The sequence below is a fragment of the Carlito syrichta genome, unplaced genomic scaffold, assembly GCF_000164805.1.
Source record: "Carlito syrichta isolate Samal-C Ts95f unplaced genomic scaffold, Tarsius_syrichta-2.0.1 Scaffold304638, whole genome shotgun sequence".
NCBI lineage: Eukaryota > Metazoa > Chordata > Mammalia > Primates > Tarsiidae > Carlito > Carlito syrichta.
This window is the reverse complement of record NW_007248734.1, coordinates 1,400,072-1,411,493: the sequence shown is the minus strand read 5'-3', so window position 1 is coordinate 1,411,493 and position 11,422 is coordinate 1,400,072. Positions and strand designations below refer to the sequence as shown.

General features: G+C 42.1%; 1 protein-coding gene across 1 annotated transcript in view; it reads left to right on the top strand.

Annotated features, from left to right (window-relative positions):
- Window positions 1-567: 567 nt before the first annotated feature.
- LOC103262872 (FERM domain-containing protein 3) overlaps window positions 568-11,422 on the top strand; it is a 73,141-nt gene continuing 62,286 nt past the window's right edge. The window contains exons 1-4 of the mRNA XM_008060520.1: window positions 568-668; window positions 2,336-2,424; window positions 5,498-5,561; window positions 6,370-6,458. Coding sequence (XP_008058711.1) covers window positions 6,379-6,458 — 80 coding nt within the window. The 5' untranslated portion in view covers window positions 568-668; window positions 2,336-2,424; window positions 5,498-5,561; window positions 6,370-6,378. The remainder of the gene's footprint in view (window positions 669-2,335; window positions 2,425-5,497; window positions 5,562-6,369; window positions 6,459-11,422) is intronic.

The window sequence follows — 11,422 nt, the reverse complement described above, 5'->3', positions numbered from 1 at the left end:
AACTCCACAGTCATCTATATTTGTAGGTAGCCCTTTTTTCACCGAGGCCAAAACCGTGTTTACCACCCTGAAGGACAGTGCTATGACTATTGGATGAGATTTCCTTTCAAAATCCAGGGCTCTCCATGGGTTGGTTGACAATTCTCTTTGCCCAGATGGCTCTGTTTGGGCTTGTTGACTGGGTAACAGGATTACACATTTTCAACCCTGAGCAAGAAGGCATGCCAATTACTCTGGATAATCTTTTAAAATGAATAGGAAAGAACAGATGCTGAGGTTTATTTTGTATTAAGATTGAATTTGCAAGGGCCTCCTTATTGGTAACTTGATAACCTTGATTAACTGTACGGGTCACTGGAGTACTTGGAGTATGTGTGATGGAACAATTAGCTAGAGAACATGAGCTCGGATTCCTTAAGCAAAGGACTCCTTGTGTTGAGAGATAATGATCAGTCCAACTGATTACCATTTATGTTTTTCTCTTTATTTAGCTTAGAATATCATACCTTATTGAATGAAGAGACTCCATGTTTCTGTTCTTTTCCATTTAACTTCCTCAACTTTTCTTGTGTGATTTTAGAGGACAAAGCCCGCCGGTTGCTGAATTTAACCTACTCCTGAAAGCTCACACTTTGGAAACCTATGGGGTGGATCCTCACCCCTGCAAGGTAACTGCCCCTCACAGCAGGCCACCATATGATTGCTGTTTTGCCCAAAAGGGAATTAATTGGCGTGCAGGCCTGGGAGAGCCCTCTTGGGCCATTTCCTTAGCCTGACCCACAGCTCCTAATTGAAAGAAACAACAGCGGGCTGTTGCCACATATGTTAGCAGTTGATTTTCTCCACTGGAGATCTCCAGTTGCGCACTAATTGCTATGTTGTAGCCACATTTTCCTAGACTAACAACCATGGACTCACTCACTAAGTGGATGGTTTACCCTTGAGGAGTTCCAGAATCCTGACAGATGGGCTTCCAAGGCCCTTGCCAGCCAAAATGCAGTCTTTAAAAATGGGGAAGTGGAAGAAAAAAAGAAAGATTTCAAATGACATTTTGGCATTAGGAGCAATTGCTTTTATTTTTTTCCTTTACTCATATTGCTTGACAGCATTTGTCTTAAGAGTGAATCACAGACCTATATCAGAATTACCTTGGCCTCACCCCAGAGCTACTGACTCGAAATTCCTGGGCTACAACCAGGGAATCTTGCTTTTTTATCAGTCTCCCAAGGTGATGCCTGTGGGCACACTTTCCAGAAATGTTTGGTGGATGCATTTTTCGCCTTTCCTCATATTAAAACTAACTATAGGTCAACCAGACACAAGCCCCTTTCCTAAACTGAGCTTTTATATCAGTCAGGCTCTTAAAGAGAGGTTCTTGAGTTTTAGTGGATCCTTGTTTTACCCAGATTGGCCTGGCTGATAGCGTTTGGTTAAGCACCAGTTCTGAAGCTCTCAGTTCAGGCTGCTCCTTAGAAGCACCCGGAAAGCTTCATAAAGCTCCTGCTGCCAGAACACACTCCACACCGATTACATCAGGGCCTGTGGGGGGTGGAGGCCAGCTTCCCAGATGATTCTAACTTGCAGCCAAGGCAGAGAGCCAGTGATGCTTGTCTATATTGGCATTTGCATCCTCTTGTTCTGCCTACACAATTATTTCAGAATATTTGCCAGCTGCCTCTTCCTAGTAATGATATTAATCAGTCTATTCCATTTAGTGAATTGGCTTTTTAGACAGAAATTTGAGTGTATTTATTTTACTTATAACTTGTAGACTTGGAGACTGTCTTGATCTTTTTGTTGTTGTTATTCCTTTGCCTTTGCTTGTCTATGAGATGCTTAGTTTCCCTGGTCTAGGCTGGAAGCATGGTCGTTTTTCATTTGTTGTTTTTTTTTCAACTGAAATTGCCAGAAATCTATGAGGGATTGAATTAAGTTAGATTAGATGCCCAGGGCTTTAGTTTCATTGCATTAGAGTGCTAATGGCAACCAAGAACAGTTTTCTCACATTACAAAGCAAATCTAGAACACAAGGAGCCCCAGAAGACACTTGGAAGTAGACATAATAATTTGTGACTAATCTGTATTTTTCCCAGGAGGTTCCTGGAGGGGCAGAAAGTCCTTTCCTCAAAGGGAAAAGCTACATATTCCTGGACCATGTCCAGATTTTGGAAGGGCTGCTCTTAGAGTTTTCACTTCAGAAGCCTGGTTCATTGCTATAATCATTGAAATTAATCTGAGATTAACCTAGGGCGAGGATGAATAAGTATATTGTTTATCATTTATTTTATTTTCCTCAGTCCAAACAGGTTTTTTTTTTCTATTTTTTTTTTTTCAGGATTCAACCGGTACAACAACATTTTTAGGATTCACTGCTTCCGGCTTTGTGGTATTCCAGGGAAATAAGAGAATCCATCTGATAAAATGGTGAGTACCTCTTTGGAAGACTGGCTTACTCTTTTTCTGGATCTTATCTCTCCTCTTCCCTCTTTGACTTTTTTTATTTGGGGGGTGGGTGGGGAGTTAGGTAGAATACCTTGTATTCATTTACCTGGCTTGGAGCTATATCATGAAAGGATTTATCCAATCTAGGTTGCCCTTAGTGGGGAATTGGGTTTGCCAAACTGAGGGGTCAATTTAGGAGTTCTGCCTAATCTCAGGAGTTCTGCCTTCAAAGAGAAGGTGTCCAGTGTTTCCTCACCTGTAGCTTCTCTGATTCTGGCCAGAATGGAGACGTGGGTGGGTCAGGGCAGGGTAAAATCTTTAGATCCTGTGAGCAACTCAGGACCCATTCCCCGCCCCTCTGCTCACTTCTCTGCACTCTCCTCTTCTGTTGACTCTTTGGTGCTAATTCGTCCTTTGTTATTCAGTGTATCAGTGAAGATGATTTTGGCAACAAATAACAGGAATGTCTACTCACAATGGCTCATGAATAAGAGGACTGATCAGCTCACAAAGCAAATGTGGAGTGGTTCCACAGTCTGTCAACTTAATTGACTGACAACATGTGACAGATTTAGGTATCCATTTTCTTCTCTGCCATTCCAGGGTGGTGGCTTTGGTCCCCAGGATCATGTTCCAGAGATGGCTATGTCCATGACTGGCCTTCACATCTCCCCACATCAGTGCCCAGAGCCTGGAGGAGATCAGTCCCTTCCATCTGTCTCCTTTTTAAACAAGGGGAACTTTTTAAAAAGTCCTGTAGACTTCCTGTATATTTAATTGGACAGAATTGGGTCACATGTTTCTACTTAAACCAGTCCTTGCTGAAAAGAATGGCAACTCCATACCTGGGGTGCTTGAATCAAGATCTATCCCTGGGGGCTGGAAAGGGGACAATCTGCATGGACAACACCTCAAGGAGGAGTAAAGTCAAGGCTGTGTCAGCAGGGAAGCGGTAGGATGGAGCAGGGTAGGTGACCAGTTGTGCTTGCCATATCCAATCAAGTGACAAAATGGTTTTGATAAAGAGTGAGGAAGGCTGAATGTTGCATGAGCTTTGGAATATTATAAAGGCTTAGTCTTGTTCATACCTGCAGCTTGACTCAGTTCCCTCTCTGATGGCCTCTGACAGGCTTGTCATCCCTGGGTCTTACCGTGTTGTGGACTTGCCCTTAGGTTTATGGTTCTTTTTTCCCCCCTCTCCCTCTGTGGTTCTTCCTGACGGGTCAGATGGCACCCTCAGGCCTGGGTTGGATGAGTTCTTGCACTTAGCCGAAGCTTAGCCTATTGGTTCTATTAGAGTCAGGACTTCTTCCAGCACTTCTCTATCAAATCCTTCCATCTCTTAGCACTCTCCTTGCAGCACTTACCTTCCTTTCTAACCTTCCCTGCTAGGTTAGGCTCAGTCAGCAATGTCTACTCCACTTCCTACATCTTCTGCTCTTGGTTATAATCAGTCCTCCCTCCCTAAGACCCCCAGGTTTTCTAACTAGTGTCCTTGCCCCCTCTATCATTGTCTCTTACTCAATTCATACTTTCACCTCCTCTCTGGGCCCACTTCTTCCACAATTAGCCTTCTTAAAACTCTTGTTTGTCTTTGATATGTCACTTAACTTCTCTGAGTTTCATTGGACACATCCATAAAGTGAGGATCAGAGGGAGGGAAGGAAGAACATGGGGAGGAGCAAATGAAGGAATGTGTGTGAAATCTGTAAATCTGGTGTGGTTTGTGAGCTATAAAGGGCAATATACATATAGCATGCTGATGTTACCCAATTTATTTTTCTGTATTTTCTGTACCTTGCAAAGAAACGCCATTGTTAACCACCTTTAGTCCATTCTGCAATATCCTTCCTAGGAATTCCCACTGACTTTGGGGAGCATGAGTAATTTGGAGACTTCCCCTATCTTACCCTAGGACTGCAAAAGGCCTGGAAGTCCTGAAGGATATTAGATCCTCAGGGTTCTGAGGAGTAGTTAGGTTAGAACCTGATGTGTCCCAGTGCAGAATCATTGCAGATCTCTCTCCTCATTGGGTCTCATTTTCATCTTGGGTACATTGAAGAGTGGAGAGGGATAATCTCTGGGCCATTTGTTTCTGGCGTCTACATCTTGTTTACTTCTCGTTGGTGTTCCCAGTGTGGTGCTGATACAGATCCATCCTTCCTAGCTTCTGCTTAGGCACGTGTATTTGGAACAGTCATGTGCATGTTACAAAAACAAATTTTCCTCTCACATTAATTTTCTTTTTTTTTATCCAGTGAGCTTTGTCATGCTCATAAATCCTCTACTTAATTTAAAACAGATTAATGTGACCTCTCTGTTCTTATTCCCTTGGGAAGAGCATGAGCATGCATCACTATCCTAGGAATGAGATCAAAGAAATAAAAATAGAATTCTCTCCTCTCTTTATTCAAATCTCATCAGGGAGGTGACCTGGGGTCTACATTTCCGGCAGCTTTTAACTGAGCAGCTCCTTAAGATGATACCTAAAGTCGCTCTTTTGACCACGGTTTGTCATTCTTCAAGTTGTTCTCTCAATCTTGAACATCTCAATATATTAAAAAAGCAACTCATTTGTCAACAGAGAACAGGAATGGACATTTTGCAGTGTGGTGGTTGTGTTTCTTGGAGATGGATGTGGAAGGATGAGAAAGTCAGACACTGTGAATCCACATCATTTCATTAACAGAATCTGAAATAACCACACATATTTCCTACCTTGCCAAGTGGGCTGGCCAATCAATGTGGTTTTGGTCGTTAATGTTCACAAACACTGTAGAGCTTCTTGGAAGAAAGATGCAGCCTAACTGTAAAAAAAAAAAAAATGGAATAAATAATTCTGAGCTGTCTATAGATCCTCTCTTGGGAAGAAAATTGCTGTATAATTCACTTGGGGCTTTTTGCTGCTCATTAGACCTTCACCGATGATAAGATAATATCTTGCTTCATTGCAGTCTGCTTGCATTTGTGAGTCAGCCGGGTTCCTATGGGAAAGTCAGGTACCTTGGGTAGCTGCCACTTTTTTTCTCCTCACCCAGAGATTTTCTTTTCTTAGGCCAGATGTCTGCAAGTTGAAGTTTGAAGGGAAGACGTTTTATGTGATTGGCACCCAGAAAGAGGTCAGATACTGCTTTTCTAACTACTGTTGTTGTGTGTGCGTGAGAAAGATTCAAGGATAAAACAGACCTTTGGTATTATAGCTCCCAAAGCCTGTGGCTTGAAGTGTGTGATGACAATGATGAAAGCTATATGCTGCAAACATCTTAGAGGTAAACAAAGAAATGCTGGGTTTGCACATTTAAGAATAAAGTCAGTGAGCAATGCTGACTTTACACCCCTGCGTAGAAAATAGAATGAGATAAACCCCTACCTCTTTTTGCCAAGATATACAAGAGAAATAAGGAACACTTACAGAGCTTAATATCAACAAGTGCTTGTTAGCCTGTTTTAAACAGATCCGTAAGTTCTGCAAATCATAAAATAAAGGTGTTACCAGATAGAGGTTGTGGGTTCATTAGGGGATGCATTTTAGAGAAGGCCATTGCCAAAATGTTAACCCTCAGAGCAGTTCTAGAAGTTGGCAGATTTTTTGACCCTGGTTTTCAGCTCAAGTACTAGTTCTTCAAGGACGGCAAGTAAATATTTTAGACTTAGCTAAGTCTGATAGGGAAGTAGATAATGCCTGGAACACTGAGAAGAATTGTAACCCAACTTTTTATCAAAAATAGTACCTAGATAGATTACTAATATCTGGAAAGGGTGGAAGAAGGGGATATGCCATTTCAACAGTGCTTTCAAGAACATAATAATGTGTGAAGTTACCTAAAATCTGTGTAGTAGGAGGCAAAACACAAATGGGTAAATATCTGAAGGTAAAACATAAAATATGCTTAACATATTCTTTCTTGTTTTGTTATTGTTTATTAGAAAAAAGCCATGTTGGCATTCCATACTTCAACACCAGCTGCCTGCAAACATCTTTGGAAGTGTGGAGTGGAGAACCAGGCTTTTTATAAGTGAGTAGCTTATATTCATTTAATCATAGATTTTAAAAGCACCCATGGATCCTTTTATGCATTACAAATGACTGCGTATTTAATTTCTTTTAATACAGTCCCTTGTATTATATTTAAGTGAATTATAAATTTAGTATGAAGGGGACCCAAAAAACCCAGAATTATCTTTTAGAGGGCAGGCGCCTTGTAGTGCAGGCTTCCCATGCTAGGTAGGTAGGTGTTCTATGAACCATCAGCATCAATGTACCAGCTAGTGTTGTTGTAAGAGACTGTGTTTGGCTTCAGTGAGTGTGTGTGTGTGTGTGTGTGTGTGTGTGTGTGTGTGTGTAGATTCTTTCAATGTGTTTGTCTATTTCATGATGGACAAAGTACTGAGTATTCAGCAGTTTTGACTAAGGAGCATGACCTCCCATGCCCCACCCTCCCTATTCACTAGATCTCACCCTGTGAGGCTTTGTTAGTTTGTGTGTTCCCCTGGATGAAGAAAGTCTTCAAAGGGAAATGTTTTGACAATGTGGAAAAGGTGAAAAAAAATGGCAGGAGCACTAAAGGCATCAAAATAGGTCAGTTCAAAACTGTTTTGAGCAGTGGAAATAGTGTCTCAATGGGTGCATTGCATCAAATAGAGAGTACTTTGAAGGTGACTAAAGTTAAAATATGTAAGAATAAGTATACAATTTTTTATAAATAGTCAAAAAGAAGGAACAACTCAAATGATCATCAATGGATAAAGGGACAACCAAAATGTGGTTTATCCAAACACATCAGAATATCTTCATACATTGTTTAGGGCTTCTCAACCATTGTTGGCCTGACCAAGCCCCAAGCTCAATACTGGGTGTTTCCCATAGGATTGCTGTGGGCTAGTGTGTGTGTGTGTGTGTGTGTGTGTGTGTGTGTGTGTGTGTGTGTGTATGTTTGTTTCAAATTGCTATTTCTGTGAAATGTGTCACAGAATCAGTTGGTTGGGTGTCCCTAAAAGCAGACCTTGAGTTACAATTAAATGTAAGCAGCCTATTTGGGATGTGAGGATTATGTAAGAAAGGGAAGCCAGGACTATAGGGTACATTACTGAGCAGAAGCCTGCTGTGGGTAGGTAAACTCAGATCTGCCAGGGAACTCTGGACACTGTTTAATATGCCTCAAAGTTCTTCCACTGACAGGCAAAGAGGTGAGACTGTTTATCTACTAATTCCCCATTCATTTTGGTTGAGGGCTGCGTCGGAGGCAGAGTTAATACTCTCTGTTAATTTTGCATTTCTCTAAAGATGAGTTGTATATGTTCTCACAGCCAGAAAAGAGTCACATGTGTTCACTGTAAGAAGGATATAGAAAGGAGAGCCAAGTTTTTTTGAGTGGAATGCTGTCAAAGTCTAGGATCGTAGGACGTGGGTTCTGGACAGGACTTTAGAAACATCCATAAAACTCTCAGGTTTCAAAAGAGGTTGAAAATGGGGATCTGTCCTGGAGTTCCACCTTCTCCTCTTAGACCCACTTGCTGATTGGAAGGGCAGTGATGATGGACACAGTCAAGAACCTAACCCAGCCCTGCCCACATCACCTGTCTATCCCTGGACCCCATCCAGGTAGCTTTTGTTCAGTTCTCCCTCTGCAACGGTGAGATTCTGTCTTACACATTGGACTCATCTCACTGAAAATGTTTCGTCTCTGAACCTTTTGGGCTTTGACTGATGGGAGCCCTTGGGATAATCATGGCTTGGGTCATGACTTTCAAACCTGTTTCAGTCACAGAATACTTTGCCTCAAAGTGAAGGGATAGGCAAAGTCTAGTATGTAAAAGAGAGAAAAAAAATAGAGAAGTTGTGTTTGTAGGTGGACCCCTGGTTGGTATTAGAGATTGAAGACCCTTCACCTTTGCTTGTTGCTCTTCAGGGGCTTGGAAGACCAATTGTCCAGGTGCCTAGGACTTTCTCAGGTTGAGCACTGAGAGATCATGTTGCAGAAAATGCCTCAGTTCTGGGAAAATGCTATCAAGAGCATAATTTGTAAAGCTCTGGAAGAAATGACCTATTAAATGGGTTGCTTCAAGCAGTGACAGGAAAAGGTGATATTTATCAGTAGACTTTCCCATGACCATCAACACCTCAAGGCCTCTGTGTGCCTCTTGCAGTATCTGGAGATTGGTAAAAAAAGAATACTCATTGGCCTCTGAAAAATCAGCATGTCTAGAATGTACCACCTACATGAGAGTTCAGCGAGGGAGGCACACAGTCTTTAGTCAGAGCCTAAGTTTGTTTTTGTTTTTTTTTTTGAGTTGGAGTCTCACTCTGTCACCCAGACTGGAGTGCAATGGCCGCTCCCAGCCACCGTAGCCTTGACCTGCAGCGATCCTTCTGCCTCAGCCTTCCAAGTAGCTGGAACTACAGGCGCGCGCTACCATGCCCGGCTAATTTTTGATTTATTGTAGCGGTGAGGTCTCGCCAAGTTGCCCAGGCAGGTCTCGAACCCGTGGGCTCAGGCAATTCACTCACCTCGGCCTCCCAAAGCGCTGGGATTACAGGCTGAGCCACTGGGCCCGGCTAGAGCCTAAGTTTTTAAAAAAATCATTTTAAAAATTGAATTCTCACTTACATGCCATCAAATTCACCCTGTTAAAGTATACAATTTAGTGGTTTTTTAGTATAATTCACAAAGTTATGTAACCACCACCACTATCTAATTCCAGAACATTTTTATCACCTACCCTCCCACCAAAGAAACTTTGTACCTATTGGCAGTTGCTACCCTCTCCCCAGGCCCTGGAAACCATGAATCTACTTTCTTTCTTAATGGATTTACCTATTTTAGACATTTTATATAACTGGGATCACAAATTACGTGGCCGTTTATGCCTGACCTCTTCACTGTAAATAACGTTTCCAGGAATCACCTGTGTTGTCACCTGTGTCAGTACTTCATTCCTTTTATTGACTGAAGACATTCCATTATTTGGATAAACCATATTTTGCTTATCCAGGTATCAGTCGATGGTCATTTGGGTTGTTCCTTCTTTGTGTCTATTATGAATTTATGAATAAAACTTCTGTGAACATTCTATACATGTTTTTGTGTGGACAGTTCTCTTGGGTATATGAGGGAGCACCCCAAAAAACCAGACTTTATTTATAAAAAATTGTGTACTTATTCTTACATGTTTAAACTTCAGTCACCTTCAAAGTACTCTCCGTTTGATGCAATACAGCTATCGAGACACTTTTCCACTGCTCAAAACAGTTCTCGAACTGACCAATTTTGATGGCTTTTAGTGCTTCTGCCGTTTTTATTTCACTTCTTCCACATCGGCAACATGTTTTCCTTTGGTGACTTTTTTCATTCGGGGAAATAAAAAATAAGTCTGTCAGGGTGAGATTGGGTGAATAGGGAGGGTGGGGCACGGGGGTCATGTCGTTTTGGGTCAAAAGTCAAAATCTGCTGAACATTCAGCGTGGTGTGGGCAGGTGTGCTTCTAAATCACCCATCATGAAATGGGCAAACGCATTGAAAGAATCTTAAAAAAAAAAAAATCACTGAAGCCGAACGCAGCTCTCATAACAATGCTGGTTGGTACTTTAATGCAGATAGATTCCTAGAACACTTACCTAGCAGGGGAGGCATCTACTATACAGGACCAGCCGTCTAAAAAGTAATTTTGGGGGGAGGGGTCCCCCTTGTTTACCTAGGAATGGAATTTCTGGGTCATAGTGTCATTCTATATTTACCTTTTTTGACAGGTTATTTTCAGAACCTAGGCTTTGGGAACTCTTCTGTTCCTCCTTTAATGAAGTCTTATCAAAGAATAACTTAGAGCTGCTCAGTTAGTTATCGTCAATGAATATTTTCTCACAAATGAAGGAGTTGAATGGAATCACAAACAAGGTACATCATGAGACCTTTTTACTGTAGATTGTTACATACATATCTGTACTAGAGCTGGTCTCTCTTTTATTGGGGATTTTTTACATACATAGTTGTACTGGATTTGATCTCTCTGAGGGCAGAAACTAGGTTCTGCTTTTCTTTGTATTTCCTGAAGACCTCAAGCATTGGAAACATATTTACTAGATAAAATTGGTAAAGCATGGTTTCTGCCCTCAGATTTTTCTTTCATGTAAGAGACCAAGAGTGAAATAAAATATAAAAAAAATATAAAAGCAAGAGGGCAGAGAAGAGGGTGAGTCTTCCTGCCAGGGGAGCTCAGAGATGGAAGACCCTGTCAAGTGGAGGAAGGACGTCCTATTCAAGTAAGGGACCAAGGCAGGAACAGGGAAGATGCAATTTTGGGAACATGAGTGGCCACAAGGCTGGAGCAGAGGGTAGATGAGGTATAAAATTAGATGATGAGGGTCCAGGAGGTCTTGGTGCCAGACAGAACAGCTCAGCCAGCATGGCAGAGGCAGCAAAGGCGCATCTACAGCAAATGTGGTTGATGGCTCCTGATGGCCCAGAGGCAGGACTGGGACAGGAAGTGGTAAAGAAGACCCAGCAGACAAGCCTTCTTCAGAGCCACCCCGTGCAACCCGTGTGGATTTTGGCACATTCCTGAGGATCCTTTTGTGAAATCACAGGGTCCCTCTCACAGAATAACTTAGAGACATCAATTCATTATTTTTACACTTGTTGTTTTATCGTGTGTGACGAAGTCATTTGGGAGTTGGAGCCAAATAAAGGCAAACACCAAATTGAAGAGGGAGGAGAGAGGGAAGGGGAACACTGCAAACCAGGGAATCGGCTTTGCACATTTTGGGTAAGTGGATTAGCTGGCAGCTGGCAAGGAGGTCCGTCTGATAATTCCATCATTGATTAGGTCAAATAGGTATGTCAAAGAAACCCCTTCCAGTCATTTGTGCATGCTTCAGAAGACTTGGAGGGTTTAGCTGGGAGCACAAGTAACAGACTGTATACAGTTGATAGAGTCCTTGGTTTAGCACCTCTGTCTTTGGCCATGCGACTCTGCCTGTCTCGTT